Raw genomic sequence first — 23,935 nt, 5'->3', positions numbered from 1 at the left:
TTCTGGAGGAGTCTCGATGTGAATGACACGTGGTTGATTTAATATTTTTCCAACTTTTTGGTTATTTTCTTTCCCAACAGAGCTGCACCCTGCTCATTTAAGTGCAGTCCATCCCTGCTGTAGAGCAAGTAACCAATTGAAAAGTCAGTCCAGGTCTCCATGAAGCCAAAGCCCTCCTCCCTGCACCAGTTCTTCAGCCACTTGCTAAGCTCCCTAAGCTCCTACTGCCTCCTTGATGTGGCTCGAGGTACAGGCAGTATTTCTGAAAATGCTACCTTGGAGGTCCTTTTCTTCAATAAAGCCCCTAAGTCCCTGAAATAATTTTGTAGGGCACTCCATTTTCTTCTAATGTTGTTGTTGGTTCCAATATGTACCATGACAGCTGGGTCCTCCCCAGCCCCATCCAACAATCCATCCATCCGATCTGCAATGTCCCAAACTCATGTGACCGGGAAACAATATACTGATTTCCCTCTCTGTCCCTCTAATAACAGAATCCCCTACCACCAGGATCTTCCTATCCATTTCTTTAAGCTTGCCCTCATCTTCATGGGAGGAGATATTCAAATGGCTGCCCTGGTATTTTGGTGGGTTCTCAACATGAACGTCACATTGTGCTGGAGTCTCAACTTGAATATTTTTCAATTTTTAACCCTTTCTTTGCAAAACAAAGATTTTTTCAGTTTTATCTCTTATTAACCCTTTCAGCACTAAACCAATTTCTTTTTTAACCCTCCCCACCCTCCCCATTTTTAATCATTTCACAACCAAAAACAGTTTTTTTCACATTTCTTGCCCATGTGTTCAAGTATAACTAAAGGAAAACCTGTTTATTGTTAGTGTTGGATGGAGTGGAGAGGGATTAGAACCCCTGTCAGGTTTTTATTGCTGTCTGTGTCCCCTTTAGGGAGATTCATTCTCTTCAACTGCCAAATCAATTTTTTTCTTTCAGTTTTTAACCCTTTCACTACCAAACTATATTGTTCATTTGTTTCAACTCTTTAACTGTCAAACTAAGTAACCCCTCCTCTACACACACACACACACACATACACACACTTTAAAGAGGAAGTAAACCCTGATGGGTTTTACTTCCTCTTTGTTCCCCTGCAAAGGTAAAGCATAATGGGCTACTGTGCATTGCATAGTAGCCCATTATGTGTCACTTACCTAAAACCAAAGCCTGCAATGTCACCACTGTCCCCTCTTCCACAAAGCGTCCATCTTCCTTCTGGGTATCGCGGCTATGATTGGCTGGAGCCGCAATGACGTCACTCCCGCGCATGCGCACGGGAGCCGCCATTAAAGGCACAATCTTCTTCAATGTTTCTAAATGAGTCTAAAGTATGCCTGCGGCGCTGTCTACGGCAAATGCACCGTAGACATCGGCGCTTGTCTCAGTTCTAAATATCTCCTAAACTGTGGAGGTTTGGGAGATATTTCGAGCACCTACAGGTAAGCTTTATGCCGTGTACACACGACCGGACTTTCCGGCAAAATAGGTCCGACGGAATGATTCCGTTAGATATTCCGATCGTGTGTGGGATAATCCAATCATTTTTCTCTAAAAAAATTCAGACTGACCTAGAAATAGAACATGTTTCAAATCTGTCTGATTGACTCAATTTCTATCGGGAAAACCGTTCGTCTGTATGCTGGGCCGACGGACCAAATACGACTCAAGGACAGCTATTGGCTACTGGCTATTGAACTTCATTTTCTAGTCCCGTCATGCCTCATCACGGTCAAAATGAACGGACTTTCGAACAGACTTTAGTACGTTCGTGTGTGGGCAAGTCCGTTCTTTCGGAAGTCCGTCGTAACTCAGTCAGGAAGACCGTCAGACCTTTTCTGCCGGAAAGCCCGGTCGTGTGTACGCGGCATTAATCTAGGCTTACCTGTAGGTAAAAGTGGTCGTAAGGGGTTTACAACCACTTTAACCCTTTCACTGCCAAATAATTTTTCCCTATCCCCCCCCCCATATGTTAAATTATAAAAAAAAGGACATTTTTTTTGTAAATTCTATATTTTTTTTCAACAATTTTTATACATTAACACAAATACAATTCCATTGCATGCGTATCACAAAACATATCTTAAATATATATCATTTCCTTTTTCATACGATTTATTAAAAAAAAAAAAAAGAAAAAAAGCAAAAGTAATTAAATTCTCTCTCATCCCTCCGCCTCTGGTTCCTCTTCCACATGTGCCCTGCCGTATTCTCTGGTGGATACGAAATGTGACCAAGGTTCCCATTTTGATTCAAACCTCTCCTCTTTACCATGTGTGGTTGCAATACCTTTTTCCATAGCATATATGTCAGCTATTTTTTTTAAACCACTGTGAAATCGAAGGGGGTGTTCTCCGCTTCCATAAGGCTGTAATACACGCCTTTGCTGCATTCAACAAATGAGCGACCAATGAGTTTCGTTACTTACGTTTTGAAAAATCTGAAAGGTGGAGGAGGTATCTAGCTGGGTCAGATCCCAAATCATATTCTGTTAACTGTTTTATGATCTTTTTCACTTTGACCCAAAAATCTAGTAATTTTGACATGACCAGAAGATATGTAGCATATCGCTCACCGATTCTCCACAACATCAACAAATATTTGTCTCTTCCGGATTAGTTCTCTGTATTAACAATGGGACTTTGTACCATCTCGTAAGAATTTTATAGCATAACTCTTGATAGTTACTGGCTGTAGAAGAATAATGTGCAAAATATAAGATTTGATTACGTTGTTCTTTAGAAAATGTGGTATGAAGTCCCTTTCCAATTTCTCAAGAAATCTAGGGACATAATCTTCCGGAGGATCTATTAATATTTTATATACCTCCGATACTGCATGGGAAGTAGGTTTTTCTATCAAAGATTTTCCATTGGCGGATTTTTATGGCGATCTGATCTCTCTCCCCGCATAAGAGAACTGAGAAAGTGAGTAAGCTGTTGCATCTGCCAAAAATCCAATGGCGGGTTGAACATAAGCTGTATTTCCGACGCAGTTTTCATCCTTGTTCAAGAAAATCGCCTAATCTGATTTTACCATCTCTCCTTGCTTGTTTAAAGCTATCTGTATACCCTGGAGGGAATAAAGGATTCCCCAGAACTGGAAAGAGCCGGGTAATTTCCCCCTCCACCTCTACAAATAAATTGCTTTGTTGGATTATTCTTAAAGTTGCCCCTATCAAAGGGTGCTGTCTTAATGTTCCCAAAATTCTTGGCCGTAACCATGGCAAACAACACAATGGGATCTCTGTACATGATTGTTCTATCGATACCCAGGTTTTATGTCCCTCATCTCTACACCAGGCTAGTACCCTGGCGAGATTAACTGCTTTGTAATATTTTATCGGATCCGGGAGAGCCATACCACCCTGGGTTTTAGGCATTGGCAGATAGTGAAAGGCTATTCGGGGATGTTTTTTTGCCCAAACAAATCTAATAAAAGGCACTACGAACTGATTTAAAAAATGACTCTGGGACAGCTATCGGTAAAGTCTGAATAAAATTTAGTAGTCTTGGTAGGATATTCATTTTGAGAATAGCGTTCCTACCCATCCAAGTGTAGGGACCTTTATTCCATCTTTCCAAATCTACAGAAAAGTTCACACAGTAATGGTGGAAAATTTGCATGAAAAACCCTTATCTATTGAAGAAGTCAATTTTACCCCAAGGTATAACAAAGATGTAAATGCCCAGGGGAAAGAGAAAGAAGATTGAAGAGCCTGTACTTGTTTACTTGACAACGTGATATTCAATATTTCAGATTTATTTTTTTTTGTTAATGTTATGGGGGGGAGTCTCACTGTTGCCATGGAGTTAAAGGGTCTCGCTGTGTAATTGGTGTCTCCACAGAGGGCCATACAAGCCCAGAGGTCCCCCGTCACCAACAAACCTGTCCAGGGGATTGGCAGGAAACCCAGGGGTGGATCCAGGGGGGCAACAGGGCAATTGCCACCCCCAAGAAATTTGTTGTGGGTCGGCGAATGAGAGAGCGGCAGCTCCGCTAGTCTGCCAGCGGAGGACAAAGCGGGCAGCTCTGTGGGCGGATGACAGAGCGGGCAGCTCGGTTTGTGGGCGGGTGGGCGTGTGGCTCTGTGTGTGGGCGGGTGAGAGCAGGCTAGGTGTGAGTGGGCAGCTGGCCAATCAACGAGCCAGCGGGCAGGGGAGCCAAGAGATGACATCATCTCTCACCGCTCCCGCATCCCTGCAGTAACTTCCGCCCTTACTGTGCAGGCAGCATGGGCAGCAGAGGGATTCCATTATATCTCTGCTGCCTGACTCTGGGACAAAGAAGCAAGAGACAAGCAAAACACCCCCTTAGCAGGCACGTGACAATCCGCAAGGTGTGGCAGGTGACGTGGCAAGGGACAATCCACATCTGGTGGCAGGTGACGTGGCAAGTGACAATCCGTAAGGTGTGGCAGGTGACGTGACAAGGGACAATCCGCATCTGGTGGCAGGTGACGTGGCAAGTGACAATCCGCAAGGTGTGGCAGGTGACGTGGCAAGTGACAATCCACAACATGTGGCAGGTGACAATCTGCATCTGTTGGCAGGCAAGTGACAATCCGCAATGTGTGGCAGGCGATGGTGCCAAGTGACACGCTCAGGGCTCCCACTGATTCTGCATTATGGTGAGTTGAACCATTTCATTTTATATTACAATGTATTAATAGAAATAATGTGCTTCAATCATCCTTGACACCATAACAACCATGGTGCCAGGATGATTGAAGCACCAGCACCAGCCATTTCCCAGATAAATTGCCTGCAAAAAAACAGATTTTCTGGCAGTGCCCCTCCCGAGGTTAGGCTCTGGATCCACCCCTGAGGAAACCTGCAGGTATCGGCAACGGAGAAGAGGAGTCTGCAGAGCCAATCCAACAGGTAGGCCATGTGATAATGATCAGTCAGTACAGGAGAAATTGCAGCTGTGCTCAGTCATCTATTTCCATCCTGTATATTGTACAGTTACACCAGTCCCTGCCCCCAAGGAGCTTACAATCTGAGCTCCCTAAATCACATTCATACACATACTAGGGCCAATGTACCTCCCAGCATGTCTTTGTAGTGTGGGAGGAAACCCACGCAGGCACAGAGTGAACATGCAAACTCCAGGCAGGTGGCACTGTGGTTGGGGATTAAAGCGATGACCCTGGTGCTGCAAGGCAGAAGATATAGGAAAGTGGAGCCCCTGGTATGGTGATGCCATAGGAGGGAGGGGTCTTGATCTGATACATGATGACATATAAGGGAGGGGCCTAGGAAGGAGGGGCCCCTGTTATGGTCATGACATAGGAAGGAGGGGGCCCCTGATGTAATAAGTGAGGGAGGGGCCCCTAATATGCTGCCATAGGAGGGAGAGGCCCCTAGTTGTGGTAATGCCATAGGAGAAGGGACATCTGTTGTGGTCATGACATAGGAAGGAGGGGGCCCCTGATGTAATAAGTAATGCCACATAAGGGAGGGGCCCCCTAATATGCTGCCATAAGAGGGAAGGGGCTCCTAGTTGTGGTGATGCCATATGAGGGAGGGGCACCTGGTGTGGTGAGAGTGGGGCCCCTGGTGTCACAAGTGATGATGTATGAGAGTATGGTGACCCATATGGTATAGTGATACACAGGAGAGAAGGGCCCCTGCTATGGTAAGTGATGCCATATGAGGAGGGGCCCCTGTTGTGGTGATGCCAGGTGAGGGACGGGCCATGTTGTGATGATACTATGTCAGGGAGGGGCCCCTGTTGTGGTGATTACATCTGAGGGAGGGGCAGCTGTTGTGATTCCATATGAGGGAGGGGCCCCTGTTGTGGTAATACCATAGGAGGGAGGGGCCCCTGTTGTGGTGATGCCATCTGAGGGAGGGGCTTTGTTTTGGTACTGATGCCACCTGAGGGAGGGGCCATGTTGTGGTGATGTCATATGAGGGAGGGGCCCTTGTTGTGGTGATATCATCTGAGGGAGGGGCCCATGTTGTGGTGATGCCATCTGAGGGAGGGGCTGTATTATGGTGATGCCATCTGAGGGAGCGGCACCTGGTATGGTGAGAGTGAGGCCCTTGGTGTCACAAGTGATGATGTATGAAAGTATGGTTACCCATATGAGGGAGGGGCCCCTGTTGTGGTGATATCATCTGAGGGAGGGGCACCTGTCATAGTGATTACATCTGAGGGAGAGGCACCTGTTGTGGTGATTCCATTTGACGAAGGGGCTCCTGTTGTGGTGATGTCATGTGAGTTAGGGGCCCCTGTTGTGGTGATACCATATGAGGGAGGGGCCCCTGTTGTGGTGATGCCCTATGAGGGAGGGGTCCCTGTTGTGGTGATACCATATGAGGGAGGGGCCCCTGTTGTGGTGATGCCATCTGAGGGAGGGGCTGTGTTGTGGTGATGCCATCTGAGGGAGGGGCCCCTGCTGTGGTGATTGGCTTTGTTTTGGTACTGATGCCATCTGAGGGAGGGGCCGTGTTGTGGTGATATCATCTGAGGGAGGCGCCGTGTTGTGGTGATGCCATATGAGGGAGGGGCCCCTGTTGTGGTGATGCCATATGAGGGAGGGACTTTGTTTTGGTACTGATGCCATCTGAGGGAGGGGCCCCTGTTGTGGTACTGATGCCATCTGAGGGAGGGGCTATGTTGTGGTAATGCCATCTGAGGGAGCGGCACCTGGTATGGTGAGACTGGGGCCCCTAGTGCCACATGTATGATGTATGAAAGTATGGTGACCCATATATGAGGAAGGGATCCCTAGTATGGTGACACACAGGAGAGAAGGGGCCCCTGCTATAGTGACACACATAAGAGAGGGGCCCCTGGTGTGGTATGTGATGCCATATGAGGGAGGGGTACCTGTTGTAGTGATATCATCTGAGGGAGGGGACCCTTTTGTGGTGATTCCATCTGAGGGCGGGGCTTTGTTTTGGTACTGATGCCATCTGAGGGATGGGTCCCTGTTGTGGTGATGCCATCTGAGGGATGGGTCCCTGTTGTGGTGATGCCATCTGAGGGAGGGGCTGTGTTGTGGTAATGTAATCTGGGGCGGGGCTTTGTTTTGGTACTGATGCCATCTGAGGAAGGGGCTTTGTTTTGGTACTGATGCCATCTTAGGGATGGGCCATGTTGTGGTGATGCCATCTAAGGAAGGGGCTTTGTTTTGGTACTGCCATCTGAGGGCGGGCCGTGTTGTGGTGATGCCATCTGAGGGAGGGGCTTTGTTTTGGTACTGATGCCATCTGAGGAAGGGGCCGTGCTGTGGTGATGCCATCTGAGGGAGGGGCTGTGTTGTGGTGATTCCATCTGAAGGCGGGGCTTTGTTTTGGTACTGATGCCATCTGAGGGAGGGGCTTTGTTTTGGTACTGATGCCATCTGAGGGAGGGGCTTTGTTTTGTTACTGATGCCATCTGAGGGAGGGGCCGAGTTGTGGTGATGCCATCTGAGGGAGGGGCCGAGATGTGGTGATGCCATCTGAGGGAGGGGCCCTGTTGTGGTGATGCCATCTGAGGGAGGGGCCGTGTTGTGGTGATGCCATAGGAAGGAGGGGCCCCTGGTACAGACATTCCTGGGGGAGCCCTGTGTGTGAGGCGGCTCCTCCTCGGTCGGGCCCTCTCCGTCTCTCTCCTTCTCTCTCTCCGTATAATATGAGGGAGGCCGGCCCCGCCATAGTCAGGGTGCTCTCCCCTCCGTCCGCCGTCTCTCAGTGACAGCCGGGTGCACAGTGTGTGTGTGTGGATGAGGATTATCTGTCCTCCTCTCCTCCTCTCTCTCCTCACTCCCCGTCCTCCTCCATCATCTGAGGGATGAGAGTGTACAAGATGGTGCGGGTGGCGAGTGTTCTGGGTTTGGTGATGCTGAGTGTCGCCCTCCTCATCCTCTCCCTCATCTCCTACGTCTCCCTCAAGAAGGACAACATCTTCACCACCCCCAAGTACGCCGGGCCCGGGGGCCCCCGAATGTACATGTTCCACGCCGGATTCAGGTGAGGGGGATGGGCGAGGGGGTAATTCGGGGTGTATGGGGGGGGGGGGGGTTGCCTGTGTTCTTGGGGGGGGGGGGGTGTGGACGGATCTGCGCAGGCGCACTGGGCTCCGTGGGTACTGAGGGGCCCCTGGGGTCCTCATTGTGTCACATTGTCACCCTCATGGTGTCACCTAGCAACAGGCTCTGCTGTGTCACCGGCCACTGCTACCCACAGAGGAGCCAGGGACATAGAGAGAAGAGCCAGGGACATAGAGAGAGGAGAGCCAGGGACATAGAGAGAGGAGAGCCAGGGACATAGAGAGAAGAGCCAGGGACATAGAGAGAGGAGAGCCAGGGACATAGAGAGAAGAGCCAGGGACATAGAGAGAGGAGAGCCAGGGACATAGAGAGAGGAGAGCCAGGGACATAGAGAGAAGAGCCAGGGACATAGAGAGAGGAGAGCCAGGGACATAGAGAGAAGAGCCAGGGACATAGAGAGAGGAGAGCCAGGGACATAGAGAGAGAAGAGCCAGGGACATAGAGAGAGGAACCAGAGACATAGAGAGAGAAGAGCCAGGGAAATAGAGAGAGAATAGCCAGGGACATAGAGAGAGGTACCAGAGACAAAGAGAGAAGATCCAGGGACACAGAGAGAGAAGAGCCAGGGACATAGAGAGAAGAGCCAGGGACATAGAGAGAGAAGAGCCAGGGACATAGAGAGAGGTACCAGAGACATAGAGAGAGAAGATCCAGGGACACAGAGAGAAGAGCCAGGGACATAGAGAGAGAAGAGCCAGGGACATAGAGATAGGAACGAGGGACATGGATAGAGAAGAGCCAGGGACATAGAGAGAGAAGAGCCAGGGACATAGAGAGAGGAACCAGGGACATAGAGAGAAGAGCCAGGGACATAGAGAGAGGAGAGCCAGGGACACAGAGCCAGGGACACAGAGCCAGGGACACAGAGAGAGGAGAGCCAGGGACATAGAGAGATAGGGACATAGGGAGGAGCCAGGGACATAGAGAGGATCCAGGGACATAGAGAGAGAAAGGAGCCAGGGACATAGAGAGAGGAGAGCCAGGGACATAGAGAGGATCCAGGGATGTAGAGAGCGGGAGAGGAGCCAGGGACATAGAGAGAAAGAGGGACATAGAGAGGATCCAGGGACGTAGAGCGAGAGAGGAGAGCCAGGGGCATAGAGAAGAGCCAGGGACATAGAGAGGAGCCAGGGGCATAGAGAGAAGAGCCAGGGGCATAGAGAGAGGAGACAGGGACACAGGGAGGAACCAGGGACACAGAGAGGAGCCAGGGACACAGAGAGAGAGGAGCCAGGAACAGAGAGTGGAGCCAGGGACATAGAGAGAGGAGATAGGGAGAGGAGCCAGGGACAGAGAGAGAGAGGGGAGCCAGGGACATAGAGAGAGAAGAGCCAGGGCCATAGAGAGAAGAGCCAGGGATATAGAGAGAAGAGCCAGGGACATAGAGAGAGGAGAGCCAGGGATATAGAGAGAGGATCCAGGGACACATAAAGAAGCCAGGGATATAGAGAGAGTAGATAGAGAGAGGAGCCAGGGACAGAGAGAGAGAGGAGTCAGGGACATAGAGATGAGCCAGGGACATAGAGAGAAGAGCCAGGGACATAGAAAGAAGAGCCAGGGACATAGAGAAAGAGGAGCCAGGGACATAGAGAAAGAGGAGCCAGGGACATAGAGAAAGAGGAGTCAGGGACATAGAGATGAGCCAGGGACATAGAGAGAAGAGCCAGGGACATAGAAAGAAGAGCCAGGGACATAGAGAAAGAGGAGCCAGGGACATAGAGAAAGAGGAGCCAGGGACATAGAGAGAAGAGTCAGGGACATAGAGAGAAGAGTCAGGGACATAGAGAGGAGCCAGGGACATAGAGAGGAGCCAGGGACAGAGAGAGGAGCCAGGGACAGAGAGAGAAGCCAGGGACAGAGAGAGAGAGGGGCCAGGGATACACAGAGAGAGGAGCCATGGACAGAGAGAGGAGCCATGGACAGAGAGAGGAGCCATGGACAGAGAGAGGAGCCAGGGACAGAGAGAGAGAGGGGCCAGGGATACACAGAGAGAGGGACCAGGAACATGGACAGAGAAGGACCAGGGACACGGAGAGAGAGGAGACAGGGACACGGAGAGAGAGGAGACAGGGACACGGAGAGAGAGGAGACAGGGACACGGAGAGAGAGGAGCCAGGGACATAGAGAGAAGAGCCAGTGACATGGAGAGAAGAGTCAGGGACATAGAGAGGAGCCAGGGACATAGAGAGGAGCCAGGGACATAGAGAGAAGAGCCAGGGACATAGAGAAAGAGGAGCCAGGGACATAGAGAGAAGAGTCAGGGACATAGAGATGAGCCAGGGACATAGAGAGGAGCCAGGGACAGAGAGAGAGAGGGGCCAAGGATACACAGAGAGAGGGACCAGGAACATGGAGAGAGAAGGACCAGGGACACGGAGAGAGAGAGGAGACAGGGACACGGAGAGAGAGGAGACAGGGACACAGAGAGGAACCAGGGACACAGAGAGAGAGAGAGAGGAGCCAGGGACAAAGAGAGATGAGACAGAGAGAAGAGCCAGGGACAGAGAGAGAGATAAGCCAGGGCCATAGAGAGAAGAGCCAGGGCCATAGAGAGAAGAGCCAGAGCCATAGAGAGAAGAGCCAGGGATATAGAAAGAGGATCCAGGGACACATAAATGAGCCAGGGACATAGAGAGAGGAGCCAGGGACAAAGAGAGAGAGGAGCCAGGGACATAGAGAGAGGAGATAGAGAGAGGAGCCAGGGACAGAGAGAGAGGTGCCAGGGACATAGAGAGAGTAACCAGGTACATAGAGAGAGAGGGGCCAGGGACATAGAGAGAAGAGCCAGGGACATAGAGAGAAGAGCCAGGGACATAGAGAGAAGAGCCAGGGACATAGAGATGAGCCGGGGACATAGAGATGAGCCAGGGACATAGAGAAGAGCCGGGGACATAGAGATGAGCCAGGGACATAGAGATGAGCCAGGGACATAGAGAGGAGCCAGGGACACACAGAGAGAGGGACCAGGAACATGGAGAGAGAAGGACCAGGGACACGGAGAGAGAAGAGCCAGGGACATAGAGAGAGGAGCCAGGGACAGAGAGAAGAGCCAGGGACATAGAAAAGAGCCAGGGACATAGAGAGAGAGGGGCCAGGGACACACAGAGAGAGGGACCAGGAACGCGGAGAGAGAAGGACCAGGAACACGGAGAGAGAGAGGAGACAGGGACACGGAGAGAGAAGAGCCAGGGACATGGAGAGAAGAGCCAGGGACATGGAGAGAAGAGCCAGGGACATGGAGAGAAGAGCCAGGGACATAGAGAGAGAAGCCAGGGACATAGAGAAGAGCCAGGGACATAGAGAGAGAGAGTGGCCAGGGACAGAGAGAGAGAGGGGCCAGGGACACACAGAGAGAGGAGACAGGGACACGGAGAGAGAGGAGACAGGGACACGGAGAGAGAAGAGCCAGGGACATGGAGAGAAGAGCCAGGGACATGGAGAGAGGAGCCAGGGACATAAAGAGAGGAGCCAGGGACATAGAGAAGAGCCAGGGACATAGAGAGAGGAGCAGCCAGGTGCATGTACTAGAGAGCAGCCAGGTAGATATTTCTGGGGAAGTAGCCAGGTCCATGTTGCTGTGCAGCACAATGCATGGTATGGTGGTTTGGTGTATTGTGGTGTATTGTGGTGTATCGTGGTGTATCGTGGTGTATTGTGGTGTATTGTGGTGTATCGTGGTGTATCGTGGTGTATTGTGGTGTATTGTGGTGTATTGTGGTGTATCGTGGTGTATTGTGGTGTATTGTGGTGTATTGTGGTGTATTGTGGTGTATTGTGGTATGCGGTGTTGGAATACATTCTTCAGGTGTGTGGTTTGGTCGGTTCATTTGGCTTGCAGCCTACTCACGGTGAATGTGTAACAATAACACAAGGTACGGTTAGGCCCCATTCATTCCCACTCACTGTTTTGGTCACGTTTCCACGTATCTCGCATAGGGCTGCCCAACATGCCAAAAAAGCTCCTGCAACCTTTTTCAGGCATGGAACAATTGCGTGTTATTTCAACAGCCGTTTGTAATGTGTTTGTCACACACCAAAACGCCCATCTGCTAACCGGGCTTTTGATGTGATTTTAGCGTCATCGGGAATCGCATTCTGCAATCGCGTAGATGTGAACGGGGGTCAAAAAAAGAATGTGAAGGGCTCATCATACACATGACCGTATAAAGGCTAACTATTCTCCGGGGACCCGCGGCCACTCCGTACTGCCGCCATTAGAAAATTAGGTTGTGTGTCGGGGGGGGATTGTATAAAGCTCTCACACACACAAAGATCTAAGTGCCGAACCAACACTATCTGTGTTTGGCGTATACCTCTGTGCGCATACTTTACCCAACCCACCTCCGCATACAGCCGTCTCTTCTAATGCATCTGATAGGGCGTCTGTACGTGGCACCCTCCGGGTCCCAGCAGAGTCATTCCGTGGACTCTGTAGGGACCAGTGCATGAAGACTTGTGCAACACACAGGAATGGAGGAGTGTGAATGGGCCGGCCCATGCGCTAAAGAGCTTGTAGGTTATTCCAATGTATCGCACTGTTTACATTTTTTTATTTTTTCCAACTTTATTGAAGTGTCACAAAATGACACTCCATTCATGCACTCAACCACAGCTCCTTACTGCGTTATATTGTGAAAAGAGTACATCAGGAACGTTGCTTTCCATGTACTCCTGCATTGAGACTGCTTGGATCTGATGCTGTTTTGGAGATCTCGGACCTATGTTGAGTACACATGTATGGGGAAAGTGGGCCCGTTTGTAAATGTGCCTCAGGTCCTGAAGGCTAAGCAGAGCCCTTCAGCACATAGGCACACATGCCTAACTTTTGAAGCTGTGGGGGAGAAGGTGCTAGCATTAGCAGGTCTAGAAGTTCTTCTTTAATGTTCCACCGGGCTTTGCCATTTGCCGATGTTTACAGAAACCGCTACCAAATGTGAAAAGCTCAGCTGTAAACAACTGACCAATGTATAACCACATCGATTGGCTTTGGGATTGTCTCGGTGGCGTCAGTTTGAGAGATTTTCAGAATCTTTCAGAATTCACTGATGGGTACATCTGACCAGTTTCAGGTTGGTTTGGTATTCCTATAGATTTGCATGGGAAAGCTAAACCCACTTGAAGCGAGCAAAAGCCGTAGACAACGGCCTTCAGTCTGCCTAGATTGTGCACCTTGGAAAAAACGCATTTAACTTTTTGCTGCCCATGTAACAAATACACGATATAGTCAAAAGTATTGTGACACCTGCCTTTACACGCACATGAACTCTAATGGCATCCCTGTCTTAGTCCATAGGGTTCAATATTGCATTGGCCCACCCTTTGCAGCTATAACAGCTTCAGCTCTTCTGGGAAGGCTGTCCACAAGGTTTAGGAGTGTCTATGGGAATGTTTGACCATTCTTCCAGAAGCACATTTGTGAGGTCAGGCACTGATGTTGTACAAGAAGGCCTGGCTCGCAGTCTCTAAATCATCCCAAAGGTATTTTATTGGGGTGAGGCCAGTCAAGTTCCTCCACCCCAAACTTGCTCATCCATGAATTTATGGACCTTGCTTTGTGCACTGGTCCAAAACATCTGGTGGAGGGGGGATTATGGTGTGGGGTTGTTTTTCAGGGGTTGGTCTGGGCCCCTTAGTTCCAGTGAAGGGAACTCTTAGGGCGTCAGCATACCAAGACATTTTGGACAATTTCATGCTCCCAACGTTGTGGGAACAGTTTGGGGATGGCCCCTTCCTGTTCCAACATAACTGCGCACCAGTGCACAAAGCAAGGTCCATAAAGTGTCATGACTGATGAATTCCCCTATGTCCATCTATTCATTCATCTAGCTTGTCCCCTATTCACTGAAGGAACAAGATAACTCTTTCCCAGGCACACAGTGTCCAGTGCATGCCTTGCCCTTTCTGTGCTGCGTTACAAATGTGGGAGTGCTAAGGTGATGAAACAAATCTGTTCTTTTAATTTCTGTTGGTTTTGCCTGTGTAAGATCTAATTACTATTAGCCCCTGTACACACGGTCGGAGATTTCCACAACCAAATCTGTCGGATTTTGTCCGTCAGATTTAGTCTGACGGATTGTGTCCGAAACTGTTGCATACACACGGTCGGACTAAGTTGTCGAAAAATCCGATCTTTCAGAACGTGATGACGTAATTTCGTTACGATAGGACTAGATTCAGACTAGTAGCCAATAGCTTTGATGTAGGAATTTGATCTGAGCATGCGTGGCACTTGGTCCGATCAAAATTCTCTACACATGATCGGATTAGGTCCGACCGGCCCAGTTGGTCGGGAAATATTTCCAACATGTTGGAAAATTGGGTCCGACGGAGATTCGGACGGAATCAGTCCCATGCATACCACACACAGTCGGATTATCTGACGACACGGTCTGATAAGAAGCATTCCGACGGATTCAACGACCGTGTGTACAAGGCATAAAGCTCTCAACTGCAGAGCACTGGACTGAGAGACCCAGGCATAGCTGGATATATAGTTTCTGCACAGGAAGCGTCAGTATCTAGACCAGCGTTTCTTAACTCCAGTCCTCAAGGCACCCCAATAGGTCATGTTTTCAGGCTCTCCATTATTTTGTGCAGGTGATTTGATCAGTTTCACTGCCTTAGTAATTACCACAGCCGTTTCATCTGAGGGAAATCCTGAAAAACCTTTAATGACTGCATTTCAAATTGTACAATTTACATAAATTAATCTGTTACTCGTTTGTATGCACAGTACCAACAGTTTAATTTTTAACAGGCGAGAAACACAACCTTTCAATTTATTGTCTGTTGGCTAGAATTTCCCCAACCTGGTCCTTCGATTTTTTTTTGGCTCAAAACCGTCACAACCGATTTTCGATCTTAAAAAAATGTTTTTTTGTGTGTTGCGCTGCTGGATTATATATGTCCTGGATGGGGGGAGTGAAGAAGGAAAAAAGAGGAGGGGGGGGGGATCTGCTATAGTTAGTGTGTATAGCGGATTTAGGGTTTTTTGCCTGATGAAGGAGCACGCATGCTCCGAACGCGTGCAACGTAAACCATAACGAACGTCATCGCAGTGCGCCCCCAACGTACCAACGAACGGACCTCCCTGACGCTGCTACACCGGGCCGTGCGACGCTGGGAACCACCGGCGCCACCGGACGAGAGACACAGCCGAATGAGAAACCACTTCTCCTCGGGAGCCCTGCGATGTCCCCCAGAGACCTTTCTAAAAACATGATGTGCCTGAAACTTTCTGGTAGAGAGTGAGTGTATAACTTTACAAATTAAATGTCTGTGAACTAAAAATACTGCACTTAGATTGGCGCTGTTTTTCTTCTGTTTATAGATTTTCGATCTTAGCCCATTAACTGGACGAAAAACAAACAAACTGTCCAAATGACAGATTTTCCAATGATTTGTTGTCTAGTGCAGGCATATCCAAAGTCCGGCCCGTGGACCAGTTTTATACGGCCCCACTGGTAATTTGGATATATATATATCTTTTGTGGTCCCCAATTAATCCCTGAGCGCCCCGCAGTGCTCGTGGATTAGTTGGAGGGCCACAAAAGATTTATACTTTATATATTGTTCCTCAGAGGGGCGGGACAAGTGCCGTCAGATTACATACAGGAGAATCTCCTGTTCACTCGGCGGCCTCTGTAATAGGAAGTCCCTTCTCCTGGGCTGGCATTGAATGACTGTTCTTTTTCCTGAAACTTTCCCTCTTAAAGTGAAGGTGTGTGTTATACACCGATAAATACAGTATATCCAATTATCACGCCCAAGCTCATCCTTAGACCTCACCACACACAGCCACAAAGGTAAGAGTATTCTTGTTGGGCAGTGTATTAGTTAATTTGCCTTTCATTTTAATGGTTCAAAGAATGTCAGGCAAACTGGTCGGTCCTCACGCATGTTCACTTCATCAAATCTGGCCCTCTTTGAAAAAAAGTTTGGACACCCCTGATCTAGTGTGTGGGCACCATAAGGGCCGGTTCACACTGCAGGCGAGGCGACTCGACTTGCCTCGCCGCGACCTGCAGCGGCCTCGGCGGCGACTTGCAAATGACTTCTGTATAGAAGTCAATGCAAGTCGCCCCGAGGTCGCCCGAAAGTAGTACAGGAACCTTTTTTCTGAGTCGGAGCGACTCGAGTCGCTCCTCTCAGAACGGTTCCATTGTACAGAACGGGGGCGACTTGCGGGAGCGAGGCGAGGCGAGTCGTGTCGCCTCGCATCGCCCGCTGTGTGAACCGGCCCTAACCCTGCTATAGGCAGTTTGTACAGGGCAACAAATGACACCCAGGAACTACATCATCAGTGTACATCTTATGTAGATAAAAAAAACACAAGGTACAGATAGAAAGGTTTATAACAGGGGTGCCCACCCACTGATGTGGCCAGTGGCCTCCTGTTCCGGGATGGCAGAAAGCCAGATTGTGGGTTCCCCGTTATTGAGAATGGAGCCATTGGTAGAGAAAGAATACTTCTGCAGTAGTGAACAGAGCTGATACCAAATGCACTCAGCCTAGGACAGTAACAGCCAGCGATGCCTGCAGGGGGATTCCTGAAGTGAAGATTGAGGTCAGTTTTTAAATAAAATCAAATAGCAATGGGCATATCTGTTCTCTGCACTGGTTACTCTGGGCTGCTTTCAAACTGATCTGTAGGTGCAGCACAGTGCTGGTTACTTGCACTGAGCCATAGACTTCTGTTATTACCTGCGGTTTTTTTTGCGCTTTCTAGAAGTGCACCACACCAGCAGGATATAATAGAAGTCTATGGCAAAGTGCAGCTAACCCGCAGGAAAGCCACAGGTGCAGGTAAACCACAGCGCATGAGTGTGAAAGCAGCCTTAGGCCCCTTCTACATGATCAGTCCGATTGGGTGCGTCTGGTTGTTTTACAGGCGGACCCAATCGGACCCTCCATTCACCTCTATGGTGGACTTGTGTCTGTTTATACTAGAGATGCACCGAAATTTGGGTAGCCGAGACAGATCGGCTGAAAATTTTATTTTTCTGCATTTTGCCAATAAAGAAAAAGGTGCTGATAATGGCACTGAAAATGCATGTGATTTTCACACATTTTTATTGTGCTGGTGTGTTTTCATTAGGTCATGTGACTCAGAAAAGCATAAAAAATGTAACAGGTGCGTTATTGGTGCGTTTTTGCTGTGTTTTCAATGCATTTCAATGGTGAGGTGCGTTTTTAGCACGTTTTTTTTAACTGACCAAAAATTCAGCAAACAATATTTTTATGTATATGTAGGGAGGCCACCGCGCGGACAGCGGCCATTTTCCTGAGGTCACGGCCATTTTTCTGCAACCACAGACAGTTTTTTCCTTTAGGACATTTTATGGAGGTCCGGTGGCCATTTTCCTGGTACCCTCAGGCATTTTTTGCTGAGGCGGCCTAGGTTCGTTTTGCCTCTAACGCTGGGTGCTGGGTGCTGGTTTCCTTCTAGAACAGCGCTCTTTTTACACAGAGCACCTCGTGGCTGACACAGGGGAGAGCGGACAGCAGCAGCACAGCACAGTACCTGGGTCAGGGTGGTGAGTCCTGCGGGGGGCCCCTCAGTCTGTGGCAGCTAGGAGGGTGGACATTTTGTGTGACTTGCCTTAGGTCCTTAAGTGGTGTCCCCTGACATCCCTGTTATGGCAAACGGTTCCCCTGCACCTGCGGTGCCTATGGACACTCTGTCGGCGGTCCTGGAGGCCTTGGTTGCCAAGGTGGAAGCGGCGTGCGGGTGCAAGGGGGGTAAAATCTGCCCCCCTCACCCCACTGCCTTCTGGGGAAAGCTCTGATTCAGACTCGAGTCCTGCTGTGGCAGGTGGCCCCTGTTCTGACATGTCAGAGGATGCGGACCAGGACCGTTCAGACAGTGAGAGTGACTCCATGTCCGGGTCAGCACAGGAAAAAGCGCTTGTAGGAGCACTTATCACAGCGGTTCTGGATACCCTAAAGATGGAGGATATGGCGGGGGCATCTACAGAGGTGTCGGTCCCTTTCTGGTCCCACAACCCGGCCCGCACGGCTAAGGTGTTTCCTTACCCAATTTATTTTGATAAGTTTATTTACAAGGAGTGAGGACTGCTTTCAAGGACCCTGCCGACAGGAGGGCTGAGGCGGTCACCCGGTCCATGTTTACGGTGGTGGGGTCAGCATTGCGGCCAGTGTTAGCCACGGCCCTGGTGTCACAGATGCTTACTGAATGGGCTAAATTGTTGCAACGTGAATTGGAGAAGAGACAGGCTTCCCCCGGTCTGCGTGGAGCTGGCGGACCAGTTGGTGCAGGGCCTTAGATATGGCCCCCTTGCTCTCTAGAGCCTCAGTATCAGCAGTAGTGCTACGTCACCTGATTTGGCTAAAATGCTGGTCTGAGGACCAGGCATCTAAGAAGACACTGGCGGGCTTGCCCTTCCAGGGAAAATTTGGAGCCTTGCTGGATGACTTTATTAAGAATGTTACTGGGGTAAGAGTACGTTGCTCCCACAGTCCAGGAAAGGTAAGGAGCCACGCTGTAGGCAAGGGCCCTCCTTTTCCTCTCAGAAGCGGATTTTTCGTCCGCCCCCGGGTCGCCCCGGTAAGCGTTCCCAGTCCAACAAGGTGCTCGCTGATGGACAAAAGCGCCCCTGGTTTCACAAGCCAAAACAAGCCTGGGAGCAAATCTGTTACCGCATGAAGGTTTCCCCCTGGCCCGACTCTCGGGTGGGGGGTCACCGTTGGGAGTTTGACCTGGTGTCAAGACTTGAGAGTCTTTACCAAGGTGCTAGCCCCAATTCTGGCTTTGCTAAGGCAGCGAGGGATCGCAATCGTGGGTTACCTGGATGATCTCCTTCTGAGAGCAGCTTCCTCCTCAGAATTAAGGTTTGATGTAGCAATCACCATGCAAACTCTTTGGGAGTTTGGTTGGGTACTGAACCTCCAGAAGCCGGTGTTGGGGCCGACTCGATGCCTGGTGTGCCTGGGCTTGCTTCTGGACTCCTCATAGGTGAGAGTCTTTCTCCCTTCGGACAAGCTGCAGACTTTTCAAGCTGCAATGAAGTTGTTGGTGTCCTGCAGGTGGTTGTCACTGCGTTTTTGCATGCGAGCCCTGGATCTCATGGTAGCCACTTTCGAGGCTGTACCGTATGCTCAATTCCACACTTGAGTCTTGCAAAAGGAGATCCTGTCCAAATGGGACAAATCTCCGTTGTCCCTGGATTGTCAAATTTGGGTGAGCCAGCTAGTCAGGAATTCCCTGCTTTGGTGGCTGAGGTCTGCGGCTCTTCAGTCCGGAAAGTCGTTCCTTCCTCTTCAGTGGACAGGGATCACAACAGACGCCAGCCTGACCAGTTGGTGGTGGTGGGGGGGGGGGGGGTTTGGGCCGTACAGTCGGCCCAGGGTCGCTGGACGCAGGAAGAATCCCGCCTGCCGATCAATGTGCTGGAACTTCAGGCGATCAGGCATTGCCTCTCCACATGGTCACGGGGGCTGCAGGGGCGTCCGGTCAGGATCCAGTTGGACAACGCCGCGTCGGTGGCATATGTCAATCATCAAGGAGGAGCAAGGAGCTCAGCACTGGAGGTCGCTCACATCCTGTGGTGGGCAAAGCGGCGCGTGCCGGCTCTGTCAGCTGTGTACATTCCGGGTGTAGAAAACTGGCAAGTGGACTAACTAAGTCGTCAGATGCTAGATCAAGGGGAATGGTCGCTTCAGCCGGATGTATTTCGGCTCCTTTGCCTAAGGTAGGGCACACCAGATGTGGATCTCCTGGCCTCTCGACTCAATTGGAAGGTACAAAGGTTTGTGGCCAGGTCAAAAGATCCCTGGGCGGATGTGGCAGACGCGTTGGTGGCTCCATGGGGGCATAGTCGGCTGATTTCTGCCTTCTGCCGAGGGGATTCCGGTGATTCTGATTGCCCCAATTGGTGGCGGATGTTCCTTGGCGGCTGCCGATGCGAGAGGACCTTCTGTCGCAAGCTCCAATACTTCACCCTACTTTACCGTCACTGGCTTTAATGGCATGGCTGTTGAAAGCCAGGTGCTAAGGATATATATATATATATATTGAAAAATCATTGATTTTTATCTACCCTTTTTTAATACCACGACGGAAGCGCAATAGACCATTGTGAAGACATACACAGAATTTAAAGGGATACATTTTTCTTGTGCTAAAGGTGCCAATAATAGGTGACAATTAATTCATATTCACATTCATTTAAAAACCCCTTCACACCAACCGTACGCAAATATGTGGCCTCGGCTTGAAGGGGTTGTACCAGGGGGATTGGTCTACTGCCAAAAACAGCTGCTGTAAAAACGTCCAGTGTGCATGAGTCCTCAAAGTTACGCGATTTTGCCGCAACTTTACCGTGATTTCGCAGGTGCGCTTTTGACGCGATTTTATGGGAATGCCTGTGTGTAAACTTGAGGTCTATGGACCTCAACTCGCGTCAAAGTCGGACCAAAGTAGTACAGGGGCTACTTCGAAGTTGGTGCGACTTGAAGTTGCACAGATATGATTGGTACTCATTGGAAATCATGGGGTACAACTTGTCATGCGACGTTGCAGGCCTCAGCCGCAGGACAAGTCGCATAAGTGTGAAAGGGGCCCTAAAGACTAAAACCTTTTTCTGACACTTGTTGGTTTCAACTTAAAATGATTATTTTTTGCTAAATAATTTACTTAGAACCCCCACACATTCTCATTTTTCCCCGAATTGTGCAACTCTAGGTCAGATCATCATTTTTATTGCATTTTGTAATCACACCCAATGCACGGCAGCATATGCTTACTGATCATCCCTCCCATGATAAATGGAAAAAGTGTTGTCATAAGAGGCGGACAAATGACTTATTGCCCCGGGGCAAAGAGAGACAAGGTGACCTGTCATGTGGTAGAAGGAAAGCAGGTGGTCAGAATAAAGAATCGGCCTGATTACAGCAGATCACCTGGGCGCCTCTGTGTGGGCACCGGGACAGCGGTCCATGTCAGTGGGGTTTTAAAATTAAACTACACTGACAGTTTTTAGTAGCTTACCTACTAAAAAAAAAAAAATCTACAGGGGTCCTGGTTGGGATCTATAGAACAGTGTTTTTTTTTTTGTATTGTTGCTAGATTTGCTCAGCTATCTCTGAGGGTGTACAATGCACTGTGTTTACCGCAGCCAAATTGCCAGAAGCATCTCTGCACTTTAGGGCGACATGACTGTATGGGCAGTGACTCATTTACATCAACGTCAAAAGAGCAGCATACAGATGTGTACAGGGTATAGAAGTCTATGGGCTCATTCACACAGCTGTGTCTGGCAGCAAAATGTTGCGCTGCATTAAGCAGCTTTAAAAAAATAAAAATAAAAGCTGAGTCTAAAGCTGTAATTTTTGCATTATTTACACCTGTACGCATTGTGACAAGTTGGGGGGTCGTTTAACTCAATGGTAATGTATAACAGTGAGTCTTCTCTAATCCACTTCAGATGTGCTACTTAGGGCTTGTTCTGCCCATTTTTATTTAAAACAGAAAGAAAATTTACAAATGAATAGCTTCCCACACAGGCGTTTTCATCACCATTGTAACTTGTTCAGCAAAAATACTTTTGCCTCATGGCTCACTCTCTTTGCAGCTTTACTGCTCAGGCCTCATGCCTTGGTCCTCCCGACCATCAAACACACATCCCAGGGCATCTGCACAGACACCGTACCTCTGTCAGCTTGTCTCTTTCCTTTTCCTGCAGCTCCCTGCTCCTCTGTCTTTCACTCAGGCTCGGGCCTGTGTCTGTCCTGTCCTGGACAGCACGGTGCATACGAGCACCTCTCTTCTCCCTTGCAGACACACTGACTCCCGGGAGTGTGAAGCACCATACTCTGATTCTGACTCTACTATGAACCAAGCACACACCTGGACCACCTGCACCAGAATCACACATACACTATAATACCAAAAGTATTGGGACGCCGGCCTTTACACAAACACACATGAACTTTAATGGCATCCCAGTCTTGGTCCGTAGGGTTCAATATGTAGCTGCTCCACCCTTTTCAGCTATAATAGCTTCATCTCTTCTGGGAAGACTCATGAACACCAGTTAGGCACACATTTAACCCTTTGATTGCCCCTGATGTTAACCCCTTCTCTGCCATTAGTACAGTGACACTGCATATTTTTAATACAATGGTTCCCACAAAGTGTCAAAAGTGTCACTTAGCGTCAGATTGTTTGGTGCAATATCACAGTCCCACTATAAGTCACTGCACTGGGTACATCAGTGTAGTCTCTGGCCAGCAGGGTAGGGGCGGGTCAGGAGCTCCACTGCCGCTCTCACCACACCTTATTTAGCCTGGAGGCTCGGAGCTGAGATAGAAGGGGGGAGCTGAGAGTCCCGCCTCCTTACCTCTGAGAGTTCCACCTCCATACCTCTGGCAGTTCTGTCCCCAGACCTCTGAGAGCACCGTTCCCGGACCTCTGAGGGCCCCGCACCTGGACCTATGAGAGCGGGTGGTGAGCCTGGTTGGCTAGGCAGGTCCTTTTCCCCATGGACTGCTTGTGGACTGTTATCCTAACCCTGACCTGTTTACCAACAAGTATAGCTGTACATTGCTGATAGGTAAAATTTTAAAATGGTTACTTATGCACCTTACTTATTTGATCACCCTCTGTACTAGATCCCCAGCCTCTGGTTAGCCCCTGTACTAGATCATCAGTCTGGTTATCCCCTGTACTAGATCTGCAGTCTCTGGTTATCCCCTGTACTAGATCATCAGTCTGGTTATCCCCTGTACTAGATCTGCAGTCTCTGGTTATCCCCTGTACTAGATCTGCAGTCTCTGGTTATCCCCTGTACTAGATCTGCAGTCTCTGGTTATTCCCTGTACCAGATCTGCAGGCTCCGGTTATCCCCTGTACCGGATCAGCAGTCTCTGGTTATCCCCTGTACCCGATCCGCAGTCTCTGGTTATCCCCTCTACTGGATCCGCAGTCTCTGGTTATCCCCTGTACAAGATCTACAGTCTCTGGCCATCTCCTGTATTGGATCCGCAGTCTCTGGTTATCTCCTGTATTAGATCCGCAGTCTCTGGTTATCCCCTGTACAAGATTCACAGTCTCTGGTTATCCATTCCCTCTACTGGATCCGCAGTCACTGGTTATACCCTGCACAAGATCTGCAATCTCAGATCATTGCTGCACTAGATCCGCATTCTTTGGTTATCCCCTGTACAAGATCTGCAGTCTCTGGTTATCTCCTGCACTAGAGCCACAGTCTCTGGTCATCTCCTGCACTAGATCCGCAGTCTCTGTTCATCCCCTGTACAAGATAGGCAGTCTCTGGTCATTCCCTGTACAAGATCTGCAGTCTCTGGTCATCTCCTGCACTAGATCCGCATTCTCTGGTTATCTCCTGTAGTATGTATGCAGTCTCTGACCATATCCTGTAGTACCTCTATCATTGAGCAGTAATGATGTGTAGTAGCCTCTAGCAACCAGTCAGTGAGCGGTAATAATATGCTGTAACCTCTGGCAACCATTTGCAATTTCTGCCTGATCTATTAAGTCTTCCTGCTATTTGTTATATGTTATTGTGACAGGAGTCACTTTGGGTGGGGGGTTTGTGCAACTCAGCTTACCTTGGAGAGCTTTGGAAACTCTGTGTCCAGCTTCCCAGGACCCTCTTATGTTAGTTGAGGGCAGAGGCCAGCACCACTCTGCTCTGTTGCCAGCCCTTCTGCTGGGTTGCTGTGAGTGGAGACTGCAGTCCTTTCCACCGATATCAGCTCAAGCTGCAGTTGTGTACAGAGGCCAGTAGCATTCTACCCTGTTAGCACTTCAGCTGAGGACCTCACATCATCCACTCCAGGTAACTGTTGGGGAGTGACCGTCGCCTTTTCACCGTGGGCCCCTGGCACTTCTG

The 23,935-nt window shown here is 49.5% G+C and overlaps 1 protein-coding gene across 1 annotated transcript in view; it reads left to right on the top strand.

Annotated features, from left to right (window-relative positions):
* Window positions 1–7,503: 7,503 nt before the first annotated feature.
* Window positions 7,504–23,935, top strand: part of ST8SIA3 (ST8 alpha-N-acetyl-neuraminide alpha-2,8-sialyltransferase 3) — an 84,087-nt gene continuing 67,655 nt past the window's right edge. The window contains exon 1 of the mRNA XM_077462961.1: window positions 7,504–7,980. Coding sequence (XP_077319087.1) covers window positions 7,802–7,980 — 179 coding nt within the window. The 5' untranslated portion in view covers window positions 7,504–7,801. The remainder of the gene's footprint in view (window positions 7,981–23,935) is intronic.

This window comes from Lithobates pipiens, unplaced genomic scaffold (assembly GCF_037356315.1).
Source record: "Lithobates pipiens isolate NorthernLeopardFrog02 unplaced genomic scaffold, aLitPip1_a1.2 Scaffold_3, whole genome shotgun sequence".
Classification (NCBI taxonomy): Eukaryota; Metazoa; Chordata; class Amphibia; order Anura; family Ranidae; genus Lithobates; species Lithobates pipiens.
This window is presented reverse-complemented; position numbering and strand designations above follow the sequence as displayed.